The following is a 27330-nucleotide window of genomic DNA, read 5'->3' as shown; positions in this document are numbered from 1 at the left end:
GTGTGAGGAATAATTTATGGCAGGTAAAATGTGTCATACCATACTGGCACTCCAGCTCCATTTACAGTAGAGCAAATAAGAGCAAAATGCATGCAGACACGCCTAAAAAATAACAAAAAAAGAAGCCAAGCTGGCATCACACACACACCAACTCACTCAATTACAATGACTCAGATAATTGTACAAGAAAAGGTGCATAGAACAGTGTCTCAGAGTGCAGTTTTTTTTACTGCTTCTCTCTAATTACTTGTTACCTTTCTCTCTTATTCTTATCCATATATTTGTTTAAACTGCACTGTCGGTTAGGGGCTCATAAGTAAGCACTTCACTGTAAGGTCTACCTGTTGTATTCGGGACATGTGACTAATAACATTTGATTTGCCTATTGGACTTCACGAGAATATTTTTTTATTTTGTTTGTAACTTGCTGTATGAGTAGTTGTCTCCTCACTGCTGTGAGAACCAGTCCTTCCTTGTCCAACCATCTTTAATTATCTCCAATTTTCCCCATATTCCCTCTAGGGAACCCCTTGTACCCTCCTGTTTGTTTATCTTCCTCTCGTATTGCCTAACCTCTGCTTCTCCTGTGAGATGGTCTCCTAGCACCGGACTTGTTTCTACCATATCAGCGCCCTTTGCCTGCCCCAGTCGCCATCCCCAGCACCAGATCTGATGGACATGAGTCATGACTGGCTGTCAGTGTCAACATCCTAGTTCTGTAACTATTACTTCGTGGCCAGAAATGTGTAGGAGGACAAATCTATTTTTGGATGGCAATTTAAAAAGAAATGGTATTATCTTTATCTTAAAGTAAACCCTGGCAAAGCTGACATTCTTGAAGAAATACAATTGTCTTGTGTTAGTAGCTTAGGCCTACACACAAAAATGGATGTCAGTTTGCCATAAACCCAAATCAGCAGCCAGACGCCAAATAAAAAAAAGTGAATCCTCTTAACTGAAAAAATATATATATCATTATATATATTTAAAACAACCTGGGTATAATAATTTTGGTTCAAATAAGTGAATGAGGTTGGAAAATAAGAGTGTTCAAAGAGAGCAGTGTTGTATGAAACCTTGATCATTCAGATGGTGTTACTGGCCTGTAAAATAATAGTGCCGACTGATTTCATACTTAAAATGTATTCCAAAAAAAAAAAAAAAAAAAAAAACTGATTTCAAAGTTTAACAAACCATACAATTCTAAGAACTACTTTTAACAATTTACACTGAACATTTTACAAGAGCATTTACTGGAAGAACTGTGCAAATGCAAAGTTCGGTAACAGAATTTTGGGGGAAATCTTATATATTTTTAATGAGACAACATTTTCTAAAAAAACTCTTGAATATCTGCTCAGAATCTAGATTCAAAGATGTCTGCTGAAGGAATGGGGGTGTCAGCTTTGACATAACACAGAGTTTGAGAAAATCTGTTTTGGTTATTGAACTACAACAAGCGAAGTGGATTTACACCCAGTAACATAATTTCATCATGGGTCCATGATCTGTACTACACAGAAAAGCATTATTATGGATATGAATGTCATGCTCTTTATGGTGATGTGCCCTAAATAGGTACACAAAAAGGTAGAAATATGCAATATCCTCCTGGGCATATTATTACACACCACTGGCTGTTATTTTAATGAGCTCAGCCACCAAACAAAACCAAATTTAGGAGCCAATCTGAACCAATCATAGGCATCAATGTTTCACAAGTTTGGACATCAAAGCACAGCAGAGTATAGTCAAGTAGAGTATAGTTCAGTACAATAAAATATAGTACATTATAGTGTACTTAACGTGTGTGTGCTCTACTGAACTCTACTCCACTCTATTCTACAGAAACGTGTGAAACAGACGTCTATGAATGGTTCAGATTTGGTCTCGTCTAGATCGGACCAAGTCTGAACCAGTCATGGAGGTCGATGTTTGGGCCAAATGAAGTAGGGTCCAGAAATCTGTGGACATTGAAATCAAGGCTGGTCCGGACCGGATCAAAAAAACGAAGCCTGTGGATGTTGAAATCAAGGCCAGGGCGACTGACCTAATTTAATCTACCTTTCAACGTCCATGGACGTTCGGTGTCGGCTGGTGCTCAGTGGGTGACGATGCTGGTTACAGTAACTGAAAAGAGAGGGGGCTCATGGGTAGGTGTCTGTAAGAGCAGGGAGAGGTTGTCCAGACTTTTCACACTCTTGCTTTGACCACCAGATGACTATGAAATTTCACAATTTGTCAACTTCATAATTCGTCATCGTCAGCACCACCCCAACATCCATGGTTGATGTGGCGCCTAGTGGCAGCCTTGGTAGTTTACTCCTGTAATTTCTCAATAATTATTTGTTTCAAGTGTTTAAGTGCATGGTTTTAAAAATCAACCTTAAAATATATTGATAGCTATTCATGTTTTGAATACAGAAATGTTGGTTAACAACATTGAATTGGTTTGGATATTTGACTACTTCTCCAATCGACTAGCTAGTTGTTTTGATTTTAGAAACCAGCTTAGATCTTCCCAGATCATCTCATCGCCAAGGACCATTGTGTTTTTCATGTGTGCATGAAAACTCTGTCCAGCAGTTGAAGCAACCATTCTGAAACAATGTACAGAAAACGGCACACATGGAGTATTTCTCCTGTCTTATCCGGTGTCCTGTGTGAATTTAAGTATGATCCCTCTAATTCTCTCCTTCTTTCTCGCTCTCTGAGGACCTGAGCCCTAGGACCATGCCTCAGGACTACCTGGCATGACGACTCCTTGCTGTCCCCAGTCCACCTGGCCGTGCTGCTGCTCCAGTTTCAACAGTTCAGCCTGCGGCTATGGAATCCTGACCTGTTCACTGGACATGCTACCTGTCCCATACCTATTATTTGACCATGCTGGTCATTTATGAACATTTTAACATCTTGGCCATGTTCTGTTATAATATCCACCCGGCACAGCCAGAAGAGGACTGGCCACCCCACAGCCTGGTTCCTCTCTAGGTTTTGTCCTTTCTAGGGAGTTTTCCTAGCCAATGTGCTTCAACACCTGCATTGCTTGCTGTTTGGGGTTTTAGGCTGGGTTTCTTTATAGCACTTTGAGATACCAGCTGATGTACAAAGGGCTATATAAATACATTTGATATGATAATCTGTCATTTGGTCTGATGAGTCCAAATTTGAGACTTTTAGTTCCAACCGCCGAGAAGGTGAAAAGATTCTCTGTATTTTAGATTCCCACCGTGAAGCATGGAGGAGGTGGTATGATGATGCTTTTCTGGTGACACTGTCAGTGAAGTATTTAGAATTTAAGGCACACTTAATCAGCATGGCTACCACAGCATTCTGCAGTGATACACAACCCCATCTGGTTTGTGCTTAGTGGGACTATTGTTTTTTTCCCCAACAGGATAATGACCCCAAACACCTCCAAGCTATGTAAGGGCTATTTGACAAAGAAGGAGAGTGATTGAGTGGTGCATCAGATGACCTGGCCTCCACAATCATCCGACTTCAACCAAATTGAGATGGTTTGGGACGAGTTGAACCGCAGAGTGAAGGAAAAGCAGCCAACAAGTGCTCAGCATGTGTGAGAACTCCTTCCAGACTGTTGGAAAAACATTCCAGCTGAAGCTGGTTGAGAGATTGCCAAGAGTGTGCAAAGCTGTCATCAAAGCAAAGGATGGATAATTTGAAGAATCTAAAATATATTTTGATTTGATTAACACTTTTTTGGTTACTACATGATTCCACGTATTATTTCATAGTTTTGATGTCTCCACTATTATTCCACAATGTATAAAAAAGTAAAAAATAAAATAAAAACCTTTGAATGAGTAGGTGTCCAAACTTTTGAATGGTACTGTATACTCATTAAGTATGTACTGTATTCGAACACAACTATTGTCATGTGGTTCATCAAAATTCTATCCAAATCTAAATGAAAATGCTAACCCGAAAAAGTTACTATTGCCATTGCAGACTATGTAAAAAATAGCCTACATAAAGCCCACGAATAATATTAGCAGGTATAAAATATCCTGATAAAAATAAATATACTTATTTATTGGATATGTATGGCCTGTCTGCAAAGAACTTGAAACATTGTATCAACTTGGGTCCAGCTGAAGCTTGCCCTAGCAAACTTGCAACATTGTAATTGGATAAAATATTCTGAGTTTCCCAGTCCATGAGCTCCAGTCAGACACAGCTATAGGCTATTTGGTGTCAAGGGATAAGAAGTAATCTGGTAGGCCTATTTTACAATGTTTCCACTGGATCAGAGCATGACAGTTTTCCCATTTCAAGCTGAGTGGTTATCGAAAGGGCGAGAGCTGAAAATATTTAAAATACATTGAGGAACTATTGTCATTCTCAATGGATGTCAAAACAGTTTGTTTGCCGTTTGAGGTGAAGAAAACATTCCTTTGAGAAGCTAATTGGATAGCTCAAATCACTGTGCCTGCAGCTTCCACGACCCCACATCAAAGTTAGATACTATTCATAACTTTTAAAACCATGACCGGAGAGACTGCAGCAAAGAGCTGCTGTTTTTATGACCGAGTTCATGTTGAAGTTTTTATTCAGCACTGTTAACACTTTCACAAACCATAAAACATGCTTCTCCCTATAACCAACCAACACAGCTGCAAGGAAATGAGCAGTAAACATAGCCCATTGATAAGCCTGCATTTTATTATTTGCGGTTCATCATTTCTATTTTAATATCAAGGAATATTTGTGCATGAGGCAAAAATAATGCAGTGCGACTTGAGTTGACATCAGGTGCAAGACGGTGCCCACTCTCTCTGGTCAGTCTTACTGGAGGACGGGAGAGAGCAGGGACTGTGAGAGACAGGCCCTCTGCTTCTCTATCCCTCCAGTCACTGAGACTGACCATCAGAAAAATCCAGTAAAACAAAAAAGATAATTATTTGTATTTATGCTCAGCTGTGCCTCTTTAGTAACAACTGATTTATTTAAGTTTTTAAATATAATATGGTCTGAGAATACCAATATTGTCAGGTCAAGCAATTAGGCTACTGCACAAACCTCATTCCTACAGAACAGTTTTTATTAGGGTCATGTTGCACAGGTGAACACTTTTTAAGTCATATTTAAAAAAGTTCCTCTGAGTGGTAAATATTGGCTTGGTTTTTAAAAGACCGAAAGTGATAGAAACTGTTGCTGACTACAGGGAGTCAACATTAAATCAGTTAATCCTTTGACAGTGTTAATGAGCTTGCTTGAACTTATTCTGTTATAGAATATATTATTATGTAAACACTGAACAGGGAGTCAACATTAAATCAGTTAATCCTTTGACAGTGTTAATGAGCTTGCTTGAACTTATTGTGTATCACTTTGTCCTTAAGTTATTAATCTTGAGAAAGATATAGCGCACTCGGGAAGTATTCAGTCCCCTTAACTTTTTCCACATTTTGTTACATTATAACCTTATTCTAAAAGTGGTTAAAAATTGTTTCCCCACCTCAATCTAAACACACTATCCCAGAATGAAAAAGGAAAACAGGTTTAGAAATTTTCGCTAATGTATTCAATGGAAAACAGAAATATCACATTTACATAAGTATTCAGACCCTTTAACTCAGTACTTTGTTGAAGCACCATTGGCAGCGATTACAGCTTCAAGTCTTTTTGGGTATGACACTACAAGCTTGGCACACCTGTATTTGGGAAGTTTTTCCCCATTTCTCTCTGCAGATCCTCTCAAACACTGTCAGGTTAGATGAGGAGCGTTGCTGCAGGTCTCTCCAGAGATGGTATATCGGGTTCAAGTCTGGGCTCTGGCTGGGCCACAAAGACATTCAGAGACTTGTCTTGAAGCCACTCCTGCATTGTCTTGGCTGTGTGCTTAGGGTCGTTGTCCTGTTTGAAGGTGAACCTTCGCCTCAGTCGGAGGTCCTGATGGCTCTGGAGCAGATTTTCATCAAGGATCTCTCTGTACTTTACTCTGTTAATCTTTGCCTCGATCCTGACTAGTCTGCCAGTGAAGAACATCCCCACAGCATGATGCTGCCTCCACCATGCTTCACCTTAGGGATGATGCCAGGTTTCCTCCAGACGTAACGCTTGGCCTTCAGGCCAAAAAATTCAATATTGGTTTCATCAGACCAGATAACCTTGTTTCTCATGGTCTGAGAGTCTTTAGGTGCCTTTTGGCAAACTCCAAGCAGGCTGTCATGAGCATTTACTGAGGAGTGGCTTTCATCTGGCCACTCTACCATACAGGCCTGATTGGTGGCGTGCTGCAGAAATGGTTGTCCTTCTGGAAGGTTCTCTCATCGCCAGAGGAACTCTAGAGCTCTGTCAGAGTGACCATTGGGTTCTTGGTCACCTCCCTGACCAAGGCCCTTTCCCCTGATTGCTCAGATTGGCCAGGAAGCCAGCTATTGGAAGAGTTTGTGGTTTCAAACTTCTTCCATTTAAGAATGATGGAGGCCAGTGTGTTCTTGGGGACCTTCAATGCTGCAGAATGATGGAGGCCAGTGTGTTCTTGGGGACCTTCAATGCTGCAGAATGATGGAGGCCAGTGTGTTCTTGGGGACCTTCAATGCTGCAGAATGATGGAGGCCAGTGTGTTCTTGGGGACCTTCAATGCTGCAGAATGATGGAGGCCAGTGTGTTCTTGGGGACCTTCAATGCTGCAGAATGGTGGAGGCCAGTGTGTTCTTGGGGACCTTCAATGCTGCAGAATGATGGAGGCCAGTGTGTTCTTGGGGACCTTCAATGCTGCAGAAATATTTTGGTACCCGTCCCCAGATCTGTGCCTCGACACAATTCTGAGCTCTATGGACAATTCCTTCGACCTCATGGCTTGAGCCTTATATAGACAGGAGTGTGCCTTTCCAAATAATGTCCAATCAATTGAATTTACCACAGGTGGACTCAAGGATCTCAACGATGATCAATGGAAACGGGATGCACCCGAGCTCAATTTCAAATCTCATTGCAAATGGCCTGAATACTTCTGTAAATAAGGTATTTATGTTTCTTATTTATAATAAACTTGAAAAAAAAATCTAAACCTGTTTCGCTTTCATTATGAGGTATGTTATGTAGGTTTAAAAAAAGAAAAAAAAAGAATGTTAATACATTTTTAAATAAGGCTAACTAACAAACTGAATAATGTTAAGGGTCTGAATACTTTCCAAAGGCACTGTAATAAAACGACACACTTACCATAAGCTCGAGTTCTGTGCGATGAACGCCCAGTTTCTTGAGCCCAATGGACAGGTCGTTGACGCAGATGCCCCCATCACCATTCACGTCCAGGACTTGAAACAGCACTTTCAGTCTGTGGTCCTGCTCGGGTCCACCACAAAGTTCGCATAGATACGATGGTTCACAGGAGTCATCACAGGAACCTGTGTTCAGCCCTGACAACGGCCGAGCCCGAGGTGGGGATGGGAAGGATGGACCCCCAGTATCCTCGACCCCGCCACCCGGGTCAGAACCCCGGTGCGCCTCATCTGCTTGGCATTGACAAAAGACCCCGCTGAGCAAGGGGGACACGAACGACCCTTGCTTGTGCATCACACGGATGGAACCAAAATTATCAAACTATTACAATCGATAGCCGATATTTTACTATATCTAAATGTAATGTAAATTGGGGTAGTTTTGGCAAGCTGCAAAATATGGACAAGTCTATTTTAGCCACCACGTCACGTGCGTTCTAACTAAACTGCTCAGAAGGACGGCTAAAAGTAGTGCAGACTAAACAGTCAAATGTAAACTTTGCAATGTAACTATCTCATTCCACCGTTATCCAGGTTTGGTCCATAACGGTTGACTTCTTTAATTCTCTGCTAACTCGGTTGGCGTACTAGCAACCGGCAAAATAGCTAGCTAGCTAGCTAACGTTAGCTACGTCTGCCAACTGAGAAGTGATGAGGTGGATGCTGAGCCGCGTTACAATGTAACTTAGTCAATATACTGTAAATTTCAACACGTTTTTTTGTTGTAATGTGCCACGAAAGTCACTTCAGTGATACCTTCTACTGGTATTGAAGATGTCCACTGCCAATTTCTTGGCTATATAGCCGGCGAATTCCTCCCGTTTGACTTGGCAGTTGGATTGATAAGTGATTCCACAAACCCCCCGAAAAAAGCCGGTGCCGTAAAGGACTCTTCCTGTCTACTTTTAGCATTTTCAACCTCGGGTTCCTGCCAGGAAATGACTAGTGAATAGGGAGGGTGTTGGAACGTGCATGATGGATAGGTCCAGTAGCCAATCACCATCGTTGATGTACATTTTTGAAACTCTAGAACGAAAGCGGTTCAAATGAATCCATAAATGAAAATAAACTACGCTCATTAAAAAAACATCCACATTACAACACAGCCTGCATTCATATTGATGCAAATGTTGACATTTTGTCAGTTTGATTATGTTTTTTTACTACATGGAGCGAGATAATTACTTTAATTGGGATAAACAATTGGCAATTGGTTTAGCCAACCGCAGCAGGCAAAACAGGAGGAATTGTAACCAACCACAGTGCAACGTTGGTTGGTTCTGCGGAGTAAATCGTACTATTTTACGTACATTACGCACAAGTATTTAAAAGAAACAGCAATTTATGCATCGAATGGCAAAAAGAGAAAAATTAATTTTTCTGAGAGAGAGGTCGAAATTATTGTGGAGGAAATTGAGAAACAAAAGCACATACTCGTTCACACTCACATAGCAAAGAATAACGCGTGGATAGAAATCCTGAAGAAGGTGAACGCTGTAACAACCTGCCCAAGAGAATTGGCCGAGGTCAAGAAGAAGTGGTCAGATATGAAGACCGAGGTGAGGCGCAAAGTGGCACAGGCGAGGGCGGCAATTGAGGACACTACCGACTGCACTTCGGTTCCCGTTATCCTCACTGCTATGCAGCAGCGTATTTGTAACCTCTTGGGAGAGGCGACTATCATCAGTTTACCTCCTGGAGACCCAAATGCTGAGATAACTTTACCTGTTACTATGAGCTCAGTCACCACCGTGACACTCACGGAAAGTACGTTTTTCATACGTTTCTCACCAGGCTGCAATGACTTTGGCAAGGAGTGCTAGAGCAAATTCCAGTTTTTCAAAGCTCCAATTTTCCACATTACTAGTATAAAGATGATAACGTTATTTATTTATGTCACAATAACCATTTATTCAGGTTGCCACCCCAAATTAAAGGGAAAACAGTGCTTTAATACATTGCTTAACCTATTCAAAACACAGTTTCTGATATTTGTAGGCCTTCAGACAGCTTCAGCATCATGCGAGGAGACGAAATCCCTAGATGGTAAGTCGTTTATTCGGTTTGAAGAGTCTGGTTCTGTAAATTGTTGTGGAGGCAGTTGCAAGGTGAACTATACAGGGTGAGTCGGCTTTTCTTACAGCCCAGCACTAACACATATGATTCAGCTAATCACGGTCTTAATTTGAATAGTAGAATCAGAAGTGTTCGTGCTAGGCTGGAGAAAAATCTTACGCAGCCTGTAGCTCTCTGGGACCAGGAGTGAAGAATCCTTTTCTAACAAGCTGTCTGTCTTTTTTTCCCACCAGCCGAGACCACGTACCACACTCTGGAGGAAGGCGGCATGGTGGAGTACTGCACCACCACCGAGGCCACACCCACCGTGGTGACCGCCATGGAGTCGCATCCAGTGAAAATGCTGGCGGCAGTGTCTTCGACCCAACCGCCCAGCCAGGCCAAGCCCCAGGAGCTGAAGAGCCGCATTGCCCTCAACTCGGCACGGCTCCTCCAGGAACAGTGGGTCACCAATGTGCACGTGAGGCAGATCGCTCAGCATCTGAAGGGCCAGAACCAATTACTTCAGATGATCCGTAGGTCCCAGGAGGCGCAGGCCTATGCCCAGGAGAGGCAGGCCTATGCCCAGGAGAGGCAGGCCTATGCCCAGGAGGCGGAGGCCTATGCCCAGGAGGCGGAGGCCTATGCCCAGGAGGCGGAGGCCTATGCCCAGGAGAGGCAGGCCTATGCCCAGGAGAGGCAGGCCTATGCCCAGGAGAGGCAGGCCTATGCCCAGGAGGCAGGCCTATGCCCAGGAGAGGCAGGCCTATGCCCAGGAGAGGCAGGCCTGCCCAGGAGGCAGGCCTAGCCCAGGAGAGGCAGGCCTATGCCCAGGAGAGGCAGGCCTATGCCCAGGAGAGGCAGGCCTATGCCCAGGAGAGGCAGGCCTATGCCCAGGAGGCAGGCCTATGCCCAGGAGGCGCAGGCCTATGCCCAGGAGGCAGGCCTATGCCCAGGCGGCGGAGGCCTATGCCCAGGAGGCGGAGGCCTATGCCCAGGAGGCGGAGGCCTATGCCCAGGAGAGGCAGGCCTATGCCCAGGAGAGGCAGGCCTATGCCCAGGAGAGGCAGGCCTATGCCCAGGAGGCGCAGGCCTATGCCCAGGAGAGGCAGGCCTATGCCCAGGAGAGGCAGGCCTATGCCCAGGAGAGGCAGGCCTATGCCCAGGAGAGGCAGGCCTATGCCCAGGAGAGGCAGGCCTATGCCCAGGAGGCGCAGGCCTATGCCCAGGAGAGGCAGGCCTATGCCCAGGAGAGGCAGGCCTATGCCCAGGAGAGGCAGGCCTATGCCCAGGAGAGGCAGGCCTATGCCCAGGAGGCGCAGGCCTATGCCCAGGAGAGGCAGGCCCAGGCACTGGAGTGCACCCAGGCAGCCCTGCTGGCCCTGGTTCAGATGATGAGGCCGGCTTTTAAAGACCCGAGGAAGTTCCTGCAGAGCGGGACTGACAACTCCAACAACTCGGGGACTCTTGCAGAGGGCTCGCAATAGAGGCCCAAGATCCCGTTGCCACAGCCAGCCGAGGATGAACAATAAAGTGTGTGTGAGAGTGTGTGTGTGTATGAAATGTGTTTGTGAGCTTGCTCATGCTTGTATGAAATATGAGAAAGATAACTGTAATGAGTTCCCTCAGAAAGAGCATGCACAGAGGTTTAGTGTTATAGTTCTAGATAGAAATAAGTTGCTGTAATGGTTGTAAAATGAAGTTCACATTTTCCATTATGGATTTGTATAATTGACTAGCCATACTTACTAAAAATAGTATATACAATCTTCAAAAACATATTCTTCTTAGAAGAGCTAAATTGACCCAGGCAGAGCTGTTTTTATTTTTTACAATTTTATTTAACCTTTATTTAACCAAGGTAGGCAAGTTGAGAACAAGTTCTCATTTACAATTGCGACCTGGCCAAGATAAAGCAAAGCAGTTCGACACATACAACGACACAGAGTTACACATGGAGTAAAACAAGCATACAGTATAAACAAGTCTATATACGATGTGAGCAAATGAGATGAGATAAGGGAGGTAAAGGCAAAAAAAGGCCATGGTGGCAAAGTAAATACAATATAGCAAGTAAAACACTGGAATGGTAGATTTGCAGTGGAAGAATAATGGGGTGCGAAGGAGCATAATTAAAAAAATACAGTAGGGAAAGAGGTAGTTGTTTGGGCTAAATTATAGGTGGGCTATGTACAGGTGCAGTAATCTGTGAGCTGCTCTGACGGTTGGTGCTTAAAGCTAGTGAGGGAGATAAGTGTTTCCAGTTTCAGAGATTTTTGTAGTTTGTTCCAGTCATTGGCAGCAGAGAACTGGAAGGAGAGGCGGCCAAAGAAAGAATTGGTTTTGGGGGTGACCAGAGAGATATACCTGCTGGAGCACGTGCTACAGGTGGGTGATGCTATGGTGACCAGCGAGCTGACATAAGGGGGGACTTTACCTACTAGGGTCTTGTAGATGACATGGAGCCAGTGGGTTTGGCGACGAGTAAGAAGCGAGGGCCAGCCAACGAGAGTGTACAGGTCGCAGTGGTGGGTAGTATATGGGGCTTTGGTGACAAAACGGATGACACTGTGATAGACTACATCTAGTTTGCTGAGTAGGGTATTGGAGGCTATTTTGTAAATGACATCGCCGAAGTCGAGGATTGGTAGGATGGTCAGTTTTACAAGGGTATGTTTGGCAGCATGAGTGAAGGATGTTTTGTTGCGAAATAGGAAGCCAATTCTAGATTTAACTTTGGATTGGAGATGTTTGATGTGGGTCTGGAAGGAGAGTTTACAGTCTAACCAGACACCTAGGTATTTGTAGTTGTCCACGTATTCTAAGTCAGAGCCGTCCAGAGTAGTGATGTTGGACAGGCGGGCAGGTGCAGGCAGCGATCGGTTGAAGAGCATGCATTTAGTTTTACTTGTATTTAAGAGCAATTTGAGGCCATGGAAAGTTGTATGGCATTGAAGTTTGCCTGGAGGGTTGTTAACACAGTGTCCAAAGAAGGGCCAGAAGTATACAGAATGGTGTCTGCGTAGAGGTGGATCAGAGACTCACCAGCAGCAAGAGCGACATCATTGATGTATACAGAGAAGAGAGTCGGTCCAAGAATTGAACCCTGTGGCACCCCCATAGAGACTGCCAGAGGTCCGGACAGCAGACCCTCCGATTTTACACACTGAACTCTATCAGATAAGTAGTTGGTGAACCAGGCGAGGCAATCATTTGAGAAACCAAGGCTGTCGAGTCTGCCGATGAGGATGTGGTGATTGACAGAGTCGAAAGCCTTGGCCAGATCAATGAATACGGCTGCACAGTAATGTTTCTTATCGATGGCGGTTAAGATATCGGTTAGGACCTTGAGCGTGGCTGAGGTGCACCCATGACCAGCTCTGTAACCAGATTGCATAGCAGAGAAGGTATGGTGAGATTCGAAATGGTCGGTAATCTGTTTGTTGACTTGGCTTTCGAAGACCTTAGAAAGGCAGGGTAGGATAGATATAGGTCTTTAGCAGTTTGGGTCAAGAGTGTCCCCCCCTTTGAAGAGGAAGATGACCGCAGCTGTTTTCCAATCTTTGGGAATCTCAGACGACACGAAAGAGAGGTTGACCAGGCTAGTAATAGGGGTGGCAACAATTTTGGCAGATCATTTTAGAAAGAAAGGGTCTAGATTGTCTAGCCCGGCTGATTTGTAGGGGTCCAGATTTTGCAGCTCTTTCAGAACATCAGCTGACTGGATTTGGGAGAAGGAGAAATGGGGAAGGCTTGGGCGAGTTCCTGTAGGGTGTGCAGTGCTGTTGACCGGTGTAGGAATAGCCAGGTGGAGAGCATGGCCAGCCATACAAAAACGCTTATTGAAATTCTCAATTATAGTGGATTTATCAGTGGTGACAGTGTTTCCTATCTTCAGTGCAGTGGACAGCTGGGAGGAGGTGTTCTTATTCTCCATGGACTTTACAGTGTCCCAGAACTTTTTTGAGTTAGTGTTGCAGGAAGCAAATTTCTGCTTGAGAAAGCTAGCCTTTGCTTTTCTAACTGCCTGTGTATAATGGTTTCTAGCTTCCCTGAGCTGCATATCACGGGGGCTGTTCGATGCTAATGCAGAACGCCATAGGATATTTTTGTGTTTGTTAAGGGCAGTCAGTTCTGGGGAGAACCAAAGGCTATATTCCTGTTCCTGGTTCTAAATTTCTTGAATGGGGCGTGCTTATTTAAGATGGTTAGGAAGGCATTTAAAAAAAAAACAGGCATCCTCTACTGACGGGATGAGATCAATATCCTTCCAGGATACCCCGGCCAGGTCGATTAGAAAGGCCTGCTCGCTGAAGTGTTTCAGGGAGCGTTTGACAGTGATGAGTGGAGGTAATTTGACTGCAGACTCATTACAGATGCAGGCAATGAGGCAGTGATCGCTGAGATCTTGGTTGAAGACAGCAGAGGTGTATTTAGAGGGCAAGTTGGTGGGGATGATATGTATGAGGGTGCCTGTGTTAAGGCTTTGGGGAGGTATCTGGTAGGTTCATTGATAATTTGTGCGAGATTGAGGGCATCAAGCTTAGATTGTAGGATGGCTGGGGAGTTAAGCATGTTCCAGTTTAGGTCGCCTAGCAGCACAAGCTCTGAAGATAGATGGGGGGCAATCAGTTCACACATGGTGTCCAGAGCATAGCTGGGGGCAGAGGGTGGTCTATAGCAGGCGGCAACAGTGAGAGACTTGTTTTTAGAGAGGTGGATTTTTAAAAGTAGAAGTTCAAATTGTTTGGGTACAGACCTGGATAGTAGGACAGAACTCTGCAGGCTATCTTTGCAGTAGATTGCAACACCACCCCCTTTGGCAGTTCTATCTTGTCTGAAAATTTTGTAGTTTTGGATGAAAATTTCAGAATTTTTTGTGGTCTTCCTAAACCAGGATTCAGACACAGCTAGAACATCCGGGTTGGCAGAGTGTGCTAAAGCAGTGAATAAAACAAACTTAGGGAGGAGGCTTCTAATGTTAACATGCATGAAAACAAGGCTATTACGGTTACAGAAGTCATCAAAAGAGAGCGCCTGGAGAATAGGAGTGGAGCTCGGCACTGCAGGGCCTGGATTCACCTCTACATCGCCAGAGGAACAGAGGAGGAGTAGGATAAGGGTACGGCTAAAAGAAATAAGAATTGGTCGTCTAGAACGTCTGGAACAGAGAGTAAAAGGAGGTTTATGTGGGCGATAAAATAGCTTCAAGGTGTAATGTACAGACAAAGGTATGGTAGGATGTGAATACAGTGGAGGTAAACCTGGGTATTGAGTGATGATGAGAGAGATATTGTGTCTAGAAACATAATTGAAACCAGGAGATGTCATCGCATGTGTGGGTGGTGGAACTAATACAGTGGGGGAAAAAAGTATTTAGTCAGCCAACAATTGTGCAAGTTCTCCCACTTAAAAAGATGAGAGGCCTGTAATTTTCATCATAGGTACACTTCAACAATGACAGACAAAATGAGAAAAGAAAATCACATTGTAGGATTTTTAATGAATTTATTTGCAAATTATGGTGGAAAATAAGTATTTGGTCAATAACAAAAGTTTCTCTCAATACTTTGTTATATACCCTTTGTTGGCAATGACAGAGGTCAAATGTTTTCTGTAAGTCTTCACAAGGTTTTCACACACTGTTGCTGTTTTTTGGCCCATTCCTCCATGCAGATCTCCTCTAGAGCAGTGATGTTTTGGGGCTGTTGCTCGGCAACACTGACTTTCAACTCCCTCCAAAGATTTTCTATGGGGTTGAGATCTGGAGACTGGCTAGGCCACTCCAGGACCTTGAAATGCTTCTTACGAAGCCACTCCTTCGTCGCCCGGGCGGTGTGTTTGGGATCATTGCCATGCTGAAAGACCCAGGTACATTTAATCTCCAATGCCCTTGCTGATGGAAAATCTCACAATACATGGCCCCATTCATTCTTTCCTTTACACGGATTAGTCATTCTGGTCCCTTTGCAGAAAAACAGCCCCAAAGCATGATGTTTCCACCCCCATGCTTCACAGTAGGTATGGTGTTCTTTGGATGCAACTCAGCATTCTTTGTCCTCCAAACACGACGAGTTGAGTTTTTACCAAAAAGTTATATTTTGGTTTCATCTGACCATATGACATTCTCCCAATCTTCTTCTGGATCATCCAAATGCTCTCTAGCAAACTTCAGACGGGCCTGGACATGTACTGGCTTAAGCAGGGGGACACGTCTGACACACGTCTGACACTGCAGGATTTGAGTCTCTGGCGGTGTAGTGTGTTACTGATGGTAGGCTTTGTTATTTTGGTCCCAGCTCTCTGCAGGTCATTCACTAGGTCCCCCCTGTGTGGTTCTGGGATTTTTGCTCACCGTTCTTGTGATCATTTTGACCCCATGGGGTGAGATCTTGCGTGGAGCCCCAGATCGAGGGAGATTATCAGTGGTCTTGTATGTCTTCAATTTCCTAATAATTGCTCCCACAGTTGATTTCTTCAAACCAAGCTGCTTACCTATTACAGATTCAGTCTTCCCAGCCTGGTGCAGGTCTACAATTTTGTTTCTGGTGTCCTTTGACAGCTCTTTGGTCTTGGCCATAGTGGAGTTTGGAGTGTGACTGTTTGAGGTTGTGGACAGGTGTCTTTTATACTGATAACAAGTTCAAACAGGTGTCATTAATACAGGTAATGAGTGGAGGACAGAGGAGCCTCTTAAAGAAGTTACAGGTCTGTGAGAGCCAGAAATCTTGCTTGTTTGTAGGTGACCAAATACTTATTTTCCAGAACAATTGGTGGCTGACTAAATACTTTTTTTTGCCACACTGTAGGTTGGATACGGTATAGTGAGCAGGACTAGAGGCTCTACAGTGAAATAAGCCAATAAACACTAACCAGAACAGCAATGGACAAGGCGTATTGACATTAAGGAGAGGCATGCTTAGTAGAGTGATCAAAAGAGTCCAGTGAGTAGTGAGGTTGGCTGGGGTCACGGCGATTCAGACAGCTAGCCGTGCCATCGGTAGCAAGCTAGCATAGGATGGAGGTCTGTTTTTAGCCACCTTGTGCGTTTCCGTCGGTAGGATTAGTGGGGTTCCGTGTGGTAGAGGGGATCAATCCAATTCGCAAAAAAAAAAAAACAATAGATATAGTTATAGAGGCCCAAGAAAGAAAAAAAAATGTCCGATAGGTCTATTCAGATAGCAGCCGATAAGACAGCTAACGATAAGCGGACCGCAGGTGGGCGTTCAGGTAACGTCGCGACTAAGGAGCCAGCCGAATAACACCCTCGGGTAGATAACGTCGGTAGTCGTTGTGAAGGCCCGGTGGGGCTCCGCGTTGGCAGTAAAACGGGTCCAGATAGGTGACTGTAGCCCAGGAGTGACTGATGGAACTCTTCAGCTGGCTAGCTCTGGAATAATTTATGTTTGCTCCAGAATCGACGTAAGCCGATAGTCACACGGATAGCAGCTAGCTAGCTGCGAGATCCAGGTAGAAATGTCCAGAGTTTGCGGTTGAAATCCGGGGACATGGAGAGAAAAATCGGTCCGGTATGTTCCGAGCCGCGTCGTACAAAACTGGTGATAGATTTTCGAGCTAAAGGATAGCTGATGACCACAAACCGTGGTTAGCTGAATACTAACGATTAGCCCGTAAAGAAGCTAACTAGCTTCTGATTATCTTCTGGTTAGCTTCAGGCTAGCTTCTGGATTAGCTTCTGGCTAGCTTCTATGGAGGATTACAGATTTGAGGTAAATAATATTTCTTTAAAAAAAATATAAATTGGTGAGGTGGGTTGCAGGAGAGTGTTTTGAAGATGAGTTTATGGAAAATAAAAAAAATATATATAAAAATGTATGCGAGGAAAGTTGTAAATATATATATATACACGACAAGACGAGGACAAAAGACGTCTGACTGCTATGCCATCTTGGAGCAATCTGTTGTATTATTTCAGTTGTTATTCCTGATATGAAATTGGAATGGAAGACAGTTTTCTTTACAGACAATGGGCCAGAATTGCATCATGATTTTGTAACTGTGCAGAAATGTTTTATTTTTTTCCAAGGGATATCAAATATTTCAAAAAATCATAGCTACAAAATAAACTTTGTTTAAATGATACCATGAAATATTCGTATTTACTTTCGTTTTTTTTTTTTAACCTTTTCTCTATTTTTATTTTATTGCATTTGTAGGACTGAATCTGACCCATTCATCTCTGTAGTGTTTTAAATTGTGTCACTATTTCATTAACTGAAATATTGGGGATCTGATGGGAAAATACAGTTAGTTGATGCTGATACCACTTACTGTATGTAAAATGTGTCCTTTAATGCAATACGAATCTGGGGATGCAACGTCAATGTTACTATTACCAGCAGATGGCGGTATATGTTAAGATTTAAATCACAATTTGACATTACAGCGTGGAGATGACTTATTTTAGTGATTTCTCAGGACTACAAATAAACCTACGTTGATGTTTTCACATAATTGTCATATGTTAAGAGTAGGTCTATAGAGGAACGCAACAATTTCATCGTTATTTATTTTGCCTAAAATGGTGATTGAGGTGTATTAATGAACAGAAAATGATATCACTCTTGATTGGATACAATAAATGGATTCTAATGTTTAAGATGTTTATATATATATGTAAAGACTGTATCAAGTCAGGTGACTTATTAAACATAATGCAAAGCGCAACCTACACGCTTCTCTAAGCCAAAGGCGGTGCTTAAGCAGCTCTGTTTGGAAGAGAGGAGGGACCAGACCAGACCACCCTGATTCAAAGTAAAGTATGAATGTCCGTTTAATTTGACTGGGGAGATGTCCTGTTGTCTTCGTTGAACATGAGGTAAAAATATTTTTACGTAATTTCACTGCCTTCGAGTTGGGCTTGTGTTGTGTATCACTTTGGTGAATTTAATGTCGGCCTGTGGGTGAAATGCGATTGTGTTTGCGTGGAGGGTTGACAAGAAATACTTGGTAGAATGTATGCAGAAGAGTCGAATTGGTAATGGGACCAACGAACTATCTTTCCTTGTTATTGTTGACCGATGCTGACTCCTGGAAATCACCGATTAGCAAATAAATGTGTGCATTAAATTGTTTTGGGGGATGGTGTAGTTTATCGTAATTTCCAAATCCCATAACCAACACGGTGTAAAGAAAAGCTACATCTTTACAAAGCATGTATTCTGTGTAGGGTATGCCTTCAAAATATTTTATTTCGAGTTGGCCAAATTGAATATCGTAATAAAGTTTTTTTTTTTTATAGATATTTAATGAAAGGCTTATAACCTATTTGAGATAAATTGGGGATAACATGTGAGATGCGTTTGTAATCATCTCCAGCATATATGGTCGTAATAAAGCACATATTCTTGTATTTTTCCCCCTGCTCCAGGTCCGAATCAACACGGAGTCATCAGAGATACTGATCCAACAATATCAAGGACTTCCAAGCTCCTGATTGAAAACGACATTTTTACTTTGTTTCATTTCCTATCCATTTTGTTGGTCAATCCCAAAGGTTTCATTTAGGAATATTTCTGCTGCATAAACCTATCAATTATTGACATATTTCAGTTCACCAGTTCAACCATCTCAATGGCGTTTTTAATGAAAAAGAAGAAGTTCAAGTTTCAAATCCATTTTACATTGGAGGAGCTCACAGCCGTGCCGTTTGTCAACGGGGTACTTTTCTGCAAGATCCGATTGTTGGATGGTGGGGACTTTGCCATCTCATCATCCAGGTAAAAACAATTATCATGTCAAATATTTTTTTACATGGGGGTAGGGAAGGCTATTGCTAGCCTGGCTACCAGTCTGTTTTACATGACAATTCTGTAAGGGGTTTGCAAGAAAGCAGGAACAGGCTGGCACCCAGGCTAGGCTATTGCCTGAATGTCCTGAAAGCTTGATTTGATCAATGTAGGTTGGCACAAGAGTTTTATCAATGTAGGCACACGAAGGATTAGCCTGAGTAGGCCTACACAATAGATGACAAGTGGAACACACAAGAGTTTTATCAATGTAGGCACACGAAGGATTAGCCTGAGTAGGCCTACACAATAGATGACAAGTGGAACACACAAGAGTTTTATCAATGTAGGCACACAAAGGATTAGCCTGATAGGCCTACACAATAGATGACAAGTGGAACACACAAGAGTTTTATCAATGTAGGCACACGAAGGATTAGCCTGTAGGCCTAGGACAAGTTATTAGTTGTAAACAGAGGATTATTAGGTAGCTATTATAAGCGAGGTCAGTTTTCTAAACATAATATATATTTCTTTAAGAGTATAATAGGATCTCAAGAATAATAGGATCTTGCACTCTGTGAATTGGCTACTTGGATCCCTGCCAAAATTTGCAACAAATGTAATAACAATTTTATATTTAGTTTTTGTTGCTTTTTGCAGATGTGTCACTCTCTGCCTGTTTAAAAAAAAAACACTTTTCTGTTTGCAGACACCAAATAATAATTCTAGCAGTTTGTTTAATGGAATGATATAGGGATATGTCCATATTAATGATATAGGGATATGTCCATATTAATGATATAGGGATATGTCCATATTATAGGGATATGTCCATATTAATGATATAGGGATATGTCCATATTAATGATATAGGGATATGTCCATATTAATGATATAGGGATATGTCCATATTAATGATATAGGGATATGTCCATATTAATGATATAGGGATATGTCCATATTAATGATATAGGGATATGTCCATATTAATGATATAGGGATATGTCCATATTAATGATATAGGGATATGTCCATATTAATGATATAGGGATATGTCCATATTAATGATATAGGGATATGTCCATATTAATGATATAGGGATATGTCCATATTAATGATATAGGGATATGTCCATATTAATGATATAGGGATATGTCCATATTAATGATATAGGGATATGTCCATATTAATGATATCGGGATATGTCCATATTAATGATATCGGGATATGTCCATATTAATGATATAGGGATATGTCCATATTAATGATATAGGGATATGTCCATATTATAGGGATATGTCCATATTATAGGGATATGTCCATATTAATGATATAGGGATATGTATATTAATGATATAGGGATATGTCCATATTAATGATATAGGGATATGTCCATATTAATGATATAGGGATATGTCCATATTAATGATATAGGGATATGTCCATATTAATGATATAGGGATATGTCCATATTAATGATATAGATATGTCCAGAATGATATAGGGATATGTCCATATTAATGATATAGGGATATGTCCATATTAATGATATAGGGATATGTCCATATTAATATCGGGATATGTCCATATTAATGATATAGGGATATGTCCATATTAATGATATAGGGATATGTCCATATTAATGATATCGGGATATGTCCATATTAATGATATAGGGATATGTCCATAAATGATAAATATGTCCATATTATAGGGATATGTCCATATTAATGATATAGGGATATGCCCATATTATATATGTCCATATTATAGGGATATGTCCATATTAATGATATAGGGATATGTCCATATTAATGATATAGGGATATGTCCATATTAATGATATAGGGATATGTCCATATTAATGATATAGGGATATGTCCATATTAATGATATAGGGATATGTCCATATTAATGATATAGGGATATGTCCATCTTATCCTTTTTGGCAACAATGATTTTCCAAGACATTTATGTATATGTACATTTATGTTTAAGTAGGCCTATTTTGTGTTTGTATTGCGTCAAATTGCTTGCTGTGATTGTGTGTGAGTGCTCCTACCGTTTCCCTGTCACACTCAGCGCTCGAAGTTGGACTGACAAGGTGGAAACTAGTGCTTTTGTAGACAGTTATACTTCACAGGCTTGGTTCATTTCAGTTAATTGCATTCCAACACTCATCCTACACCATCTGGGAGTCTCCATTTGTAATTGTGTGTTTATATCTCAGCATGGGGGATATGTTGAAATCCATGGATGCCTCTAGTACTCCGAAGCAAAACAGTCCTTCTCATAACAGTTGTAATCCTCCTAGAGCTGTATGTCCGCCAGACAGGGTGGTTAATCGATCTATAGTAGCGATCTGTTAAGTGGTGCCCCGTCCCACCGTCTACCAAAAATGATCAGCAGCAACCCCCCCCACCAGTGTGTAGCATCCCCTGTATTTACTCTAACGTAACCCCTTTACTATATTCCCGCACTTGTCCACTTACTCTAACCCTTCACATTAGCACAGATCTAGCTCTAGTCTATTTACACTAGGCTACAGCCCTAGTTCTCTGCTACAGTTGTTTTTCTCCTTCCCCCTCTCGTCACGTTTTGGGTAATGATCTCATCCACTGTCTCCCAGGAATTACTGTCTTTGATTAAGACACCAGGGTCTAGTTAGCCTGCAGAGAGAGGTAGGGAGATCTGTCAGGGTATTATGCAGATTTATACAACGGGTAGGTCTAATCCTGAATGCTGATTGGTTAAAACTGCATTCCAGCTGGTGTCTATTCCATAAGTTACCACCAGCTATGGTGTTAAAATGCATATTTACTCTATTCCATCTGACTGCGCAATCCACTGTCTCACCAGCCCAGCCAGGCAATTTATAAACTTGGTCTCCACTATTAAAAAGCATCTAGAAATGATCTCACATTTTTTTTTAGGCAAACATTTAGTTTTCATCAGCAGAGATTTGTATCAACCTTACTGTCTGTCTCTACGACATTTGCAACATTGTTTCAATATTCAAATTCTATTTTCAATTGTCCCATAGTGATGAACACATCATTTTTACTGATATATACAAAGAAATGTCATTCGAAAAAAGGTCAAACGAAACGAAGTACAGCTAGTTTGCAGTCTTTCCAGCTTCTGTTTGAACGGATTGTGTTAGCTGTGTTGATGGCTAGCTCCTCTACTGAACAACAGTATCCTGAAGAGTGAGCACATTTTCTATGCCAGGCTAAAAATCACGCCTCATTAGCTCATCGTTATGGATGCATTGAAATAAATGTCACTAGAAAACAGCTTAAACAAATGCAAATGCTGCTACTTTGTTTTTATCCTGGCTGCTCTGTTTGACGTGACTGTAAATGAGCCATAGTTGGCTGGGTGGGCATTTGCCTTGCTTAATGGAGAGAACTCTGTCGTCAAAGCACTTCATTTAATATTGTCAGGGTGTAGGGTTTGATATAGTGGATTAGATAAATGGCTAGATTCTACAGTGCTGGCCAACATTATTGTCATCCCCAGGGACTGTGTTACCAGGGTTGTTGTTACATCCCTCATTCTCGTGCATATGTTGCTTGTATGAAAGGGCCTGAATTGAAAAAGAGACGTTGATTTGTGTCTCAACTCTGGAAGAGACTGAGTTGGCAACTTTGACGAGACATTGCTGTAATGTCGACAAGGCAACGCTGAATCAAAAGACCCTGACCTAACGTTGCTCCTCTTGGATTGTCAGTTCTGCAAACCAACCAACCAACCAACCAACCAGATTCCTAGTTTGGGTGCAAACTGTAAATATGTCAAAGCACCTAACCACCACGTACGTAGATACCGTAGATACATAAGTCAAAGTATGATGTATCAGTAGTTGTAGAAGTCTTGGTGTCATTATTGACATCCTTGACTCTATGGACTCTGCAAAGTGGTGGTCCTTCTGTAGCTCAGTTGGTAGAGCATGGCGCTTGTAACGCCAGGGTAGTGGGTTCGATTCCCGGGACCACCCATACGTAGAATGTATGCACACATGACTGTAAGTCGCTTTGGATAAAAGCGTCTGCTAAATGGCATATATTATCATATATATTAAAGTAAAACAAAGGATTTGTAGACAATAGTAACGAAGGTCAGGTGGACATCTGTTTCACCGTATGCCACTGCTACCGACCTAGTTTGTGTAGCGTAGTGGTTCCCAACCTTGTTTACATTTACTGTACCACCAACTGAATTTTGCTCGACCAAGAGAACCCCTGAAGTTCCCCCTCGTGTGCATTTTCCCAGTAAGCCTATTGTTTCATGGGTCTTCTCAAGTACCCCCGTGTGGATAGGTCAAGTAACCCCAGGCGTCCTACTGGTTGGGAACCACTGGTTTAGACTAACCTGTTAAGCTCTCTGACACACAGACATGTGTCCATTGGCTGTCCTGTTGTAGCCCAGTGTGGTGGCTGGGGTTTTGAATACGGGGCATAATGCGACCAGAGCTTTATTGACCTATCATGCGTATGCAGCACTCTAACCACTAGGCTACCTGGCGCCTCTACACTCTAACCACTAGGCTACCTGCCGCCTCTACACTCTAACCACTAGGCTACCTGCCGCCTCTACACTCTAACCACTAGGCTACCTGCCTCCTCTACACTCTACCCACTAGGCTACCTGCCGCCTCTACACTCTAACCACTAGGCTACCTGCCGCCTCTACACTCTACACTCTAACCACTAGGCTACCTGCCTCCTCTACACTCTAACCACTAGGCTACCTGCCGCCTCTACACTCTAACCACTAGGCTACCCTGCCGCCTCTACACTCTAACCACTAGGCTACCTGCCGCCTCTACACTCTAACCACTAGGCTACCTGCCGCCTCTACACTCTAACCACTAGGCTACCTGCCGCCTCTACACTCTAACCACTAGGCTACCTGCCGCCTCTACACTCTAACCACTAGGCTACCTGCCGCCTCTACACTCTAACCACTAGGCTACCTGCCGCCTCTACACTCTAACCACTAGGCTACCTGCCGCCTCTACACTCTAACCACTGGGCTACCTGCCGCCTCTACCACTCTAACCACTGGGCTACCTGCCGCCTCTAACACTCTAACCACTAGGCTACCTGCCGCCTCTACACTCTAACCACTAGGCTACCTGCCGCCTCTACACTCTAACCACTAGGCTACCTGCCGCCTCTCTAACCACTAGGCTACCTGCCGCCTCTAACCAACCACTAGGCTACCTGCCGCCTCTACACTCTAACCACTAGGCTACCTGCCGCCTACACTCTAACCACTCTAACCAACCACTAGGCTACCTGCCGCCTCTACACTCTAACCACTAGGCTACCTGCCGCCTCTACACTCTAACCACTAGGCTACCTGCCGCCTCTACACTCTAACCACTAGGCTACCTGGCGCCTCTACACTCTAACCACTAGGCTACCTGCCGCCTCTACACTCTAACCACTAGGCTACCTGCCGCCTCTACACTCTAACCACTAGGCTACCTGCCGCCTCTACACTCTAACCACTAGGCTACCTGCCGCCTCTACACTCTAACCACTAGGCTACCTGCCGCCTCTACACTCTAACCACTAGGCTACCTGCCGCCTCTACACTCTAACCACTAGGCTACCTGCCGCCTCTACACTCTAACCACTAGGCTACCTGCCTCCCCTACACTCTAACCACTAGGCTACCTGCCGCCTCTACACTCTAACCACTAGGCTACCTGGCGCCTCTACACTCTAACCACTAGGCTACCTGGCGCCTCTACACTCTAACCACTAGGCTACCTGGCGCCCATGGCTTGTATTGCAATTTCTATCCTGAGCCTGTTGCTTTTAATAGTCTGAGAGGAGCATGTTCTTGAGTCAGTGTCTATTTCAATTTATTTGTCTGCTTCAATGGCTTTTTCCAGAACTGTGTGTGTGAGCAAGACCGTGGGCACTGCTGTTTGTCAAGTCCCGTGGTAGAATTGGCCCAATCTCCTTGTACCAGGCACTGGCAGTCCCATTGTACCCTGAGTCAATCCTTGGTCTCAACAATTGTGTGTGTGTGTGTGTGTGTGTGTGTGTGTGTGTGTGTGTGTGTGTGTGTGTGTGTGTGTGTGTGTGTGTGTGTGTGTGTGTGTGTGTGTGTGTGTGTGTGTGTGTGTGTGTGTGTGTGTGTGTGTGTGTGTGTGTGTGTGTGTGTGTGTGTGTGTGTGTGTGTGTGTGTGTGTGTGTGTGTGTGTGTGTGTGTCGTATGAGTTATGAATGTTCCAGAACATTGCCAGTCTGTATTCAGAGACAGAGATGAGGGATAGCAACAAGTGTGGAGGGAGAAATAGAGAGCGAGAAATAATGAGATGGGAAAACTGATACTGCAGACACTGACAGACAGGTTTTTGTTTTCCAATTCACTGCTCTCTTGCTCTCTTTCTCTTGTTCTCTGGCTCTCACAACAGTACAGTCAATAGAAGGAAGACACTAACTAGCTCAGTGTAATTTGTTATGTGTTTTAACTAAAGCCAAATGCTTTTGTGAATATAATGTGTATCTTATGCTGAAACTACACTGCAAACATTGCCTGTGTACCGTGACTTTTTATTCACATAATAACACAAAATTATGCCCCTGTCCGTTTCTCCTATGCATAGTGCATACATGATGCTTGGTGGTGCATCAGTAGCCAATCCAGCACAGTGTCAATTGATTGAATTCAGCCTAAAGTTACTGAGTAAGACAGGGCATCTGGATATGAAGGAAACTTGTCTGAAATGTTATTTCTCTTCTATGGGCAGAGTGGAGGGACTGATTTGAACTTAAAACTGTTTTAATTAATCTTTTCATTGTGAATGATTGTCTCAGTGTTCCGCTCGACTGTTCCCAGATTCCATATGAGGGTAGTATCATGGCACCAATCATCAAATTCAGAAAGCAAAACAAACTACAATACCCGCAGGCTGGCGCCTTCATTAATGTTTTGAGGATGGCTGAAAACCACAGGAGTGGCAGGCGAGGGGTGTTACAGTATTTAGCATTGGGGGAGTTAATGTTAGCCCCTGGCCCTGATGTTATGTCACACGTTGTTCCCTACATTTACTGTGCCAAGGTCACCGCACTCTGTGTCACCCTTTAGCTGGCTCTCTCACGCTGTTCCTTTGGGAAGGGCTCTCTCCTGCTGTTCCTTTGGGAAGGGCTCTCTCCTGCTGTTCCTTTGGGAAGGGCTCTCTCCTGCTGTTCCTTTGGGAAGGGCTCTCTCCTGCTGTTCCTTTGGGAAGGGCTCTCTCCTGCTGTTCCTTTGGGAAGGGCTCTCTCCTGCTGTTCCTTTGGGAAGGGCTCTCTCCTGCTGTTCCTTTGGGAAGGGCTCTCTCCTGCTGTTCCTTTGGGAAGGGCTCTCTCCTGCTGTTCCTTTGGGAAGGGCTCTCTCCTGCTGTTCCTTTGGGAAGGGCTCTCTCCTGCTGTTCCTCTGGGAAGGGCTCTCTCCTGCTGTTCCTCTTGGGAAGGGCTCTCTCCTGCTGTTCCTTTGGGAAGGGCTCTCTCCTGCTGTTCCTTTGGGAAGGGCTCTCTCACGCTGTTCCTCTGGGAAGGGCTCTCTCCTGCTGTTCCTTTGGGAAGGGCTCTCTCCTGCTGTTCCTTTGGGAAGGGCTCTCTCCTGCTGTTCCTTTGGGAAGGGCTCTCTCACGCTGTTCCTTTGGGAAGGGCTCTCTCATGCTGTTCCTTTGGGAAGGGCTCTCTCCTGCTGTTCCTTTGGGAAGGGCTCTCTCCTGCTGTTCCTTTGGGAAGGGCTCTCTCCTGCTGTTCCTTTGGGAAGGGCTCTCTCCTGCTGTTCCTTTGGGAAGGGCTCTCTCCTGCTGTTCCTTTGGGAAGGGCTCTCTCATGCTGTTCCTTTGGGAAGGGCTCTCTCCTGCTGTTCCTCTGGGAAGGGCTCTCTCCTGCTGTTCCTTTGGGAAGGGCTCTCTCACGCTGTTCCTTTGGGAAGGGCTCTCTCATGCTGTTCCTTTGGGAAGGGCTCTCTCCTGCTGTTCCTTTGGGAAGGGCTCTCTCCTGCTGTTCCTTTGGGAAGGGTTCTCTCCTGCTGTTCCTTTGGGAAGGGCTCTCTCCTGCTGTTCCTTTGGGAAGGGCTCTCTCACGCTGTTCCTTTGGGAAGGGCTCTCTCCGCTGTTCCTTTGGGAAGGGCTCTCTCACGCTGTTCCTTTGGGAAGGGCTCTCTCCTGCTGTTCCTGTGGGAAGGGCTCTCTCCTGCTGTTCCTGTGGGAAGGGCTCTCTCCTGCTGTTCCTTTGGGAAGGGCTCTCTCCTGC

At 43.7% G+C, this 27330-nt stretch overlaps 4 protein-coding genes across 53 annotated transcripts in view; 3 read left to right on the top strand and 1 right to left on the bottom strand.

Annotated features, from left to right (window-relative positions):
* Positions 1–8189, bottom strand: part of LOC118385539 (calcium-binding mitochondrial carrier protein SCaMC-2-B-like) — a 31247-nt gene extending 23058 nt beyond the window's left edge. The window contains exon 1 of the mRNA XM_035772750.2: positions 7192–8189. Coding sequence (XP_035628643.1) covers positions 7192–7545 — 354 coding nt within the window. The 5' untranslated portion in view covers positions 7546–8189. The remainder of the gene's footprint in view (positions 1–7191) is intronic.
* A 608-nt stretch (positions 8190–8797) lies between these two features.
* LOC118385599 (nuclear apoptosis-inducing factor 1-like) lies at positions 8798–10113 on the top strand. Its single transcript, XM_052520081.1, has 3 exons — positions 8798–9017; positions 9168–9296; positions 9560–10113. Exons 1-3 carry the CDS (start codon positions 8798–8800, stop codon positions 10111–10113), a joined length of 903 nt encoding a protein of 300 aa, XP_052376041.1.
* A 100-nt stretch (positions 10114–10213) lies between these two features.
* On the top strand, positions 10214–11040 carry LOC127930563 (nuclear apoptosis-inducing factor 1-like). The gene has a single exon (XM_052520080.1). It carries the CDS (start codon positions 10214–10216, stop codon positions 10790–10792), a length of 579 nt encoding a protein of 192 aa, XP_052376040.1. The 3' UTR covers positions 10793–11040.
* Positions 11041–18011: 6971 nt separating this feature from the next.
* LOC118385537 (protein FAM102A-like) overlaps positions 18012–27330 on the top strand; it is a 70450-nt gene continuing 61131 nt past the window's right edge. For all 50 annotated transcript variants that reach the window (XM_052521658.1, XM_052521659.1, XM_052521708.1 and 47 more), the window contains exons 1-2: positions 18012–18144; positions 18697–19045. In XM_052521658.1, coding sequence (XP_052377618.1) covers positions 18900–19045 — 146 coding nt within the window. In that variant the 5' untranslated portion in view covers positions 18012–18144; positions 18697–18899. The remainder of the gene's footprint in view (positions 18145–18696; positions 19046–27330) is intronic.

Source organism: Oncorhynchus keta, chromosome 6, assembly GCF_023373465.1.
Source record: "Oncorhynchus keta strain PuntledgeMale-10-30-2019 chromosome 6, Oket_V2, whole genome shotgun sequence".
In the NCBI taxonomy this organism is placed as follows: domain Eukaryota; kingdom Metazoa; phylum Chordata; class Actinopteri; order Salmoniformes; family Salmonidae; genus Oncorhynchus; species Oncorhynchus keta.
This window is presented reverse-complemented; position numbering and strand designations above follow the sequence as displayed.

What these genes read in the sequence shown, in the direction of transcription:
- LOC118385599 (XM_052520081.1), top strand. Translation starts at nt 8,798, where the DNA reads ATGAAGACCGAGGTGAGGCGCAAAGTGGCACAGGCGAGGGCGGCAATT. An exon ending in CACCGTGACACTCACGGAAA is followed by an intron (nt 9,018 to 9,167) that starts GTACGTTTTTCA and finishes CCATTTATTCAG; the next exon opens with GTTGCCACCCCAAATTAAAG. An exon ending in GGAGACGAAATCCCTAGATG is followed by an intron (nt 9,297 to 9,559) that starts GTAAGTCGTTTA and finishes TTTTCCCACCAG; the next exon opens with CCGAGACCACGTACCACACT.
- LOC127930563 (XM_052520080.1), top strand. Translation starts at nt 10,214, where the DNA reads ATGCCCAGGAGGCGCAGGCCTATGCCCAGGAGGCAGGCCTATGCCCAG.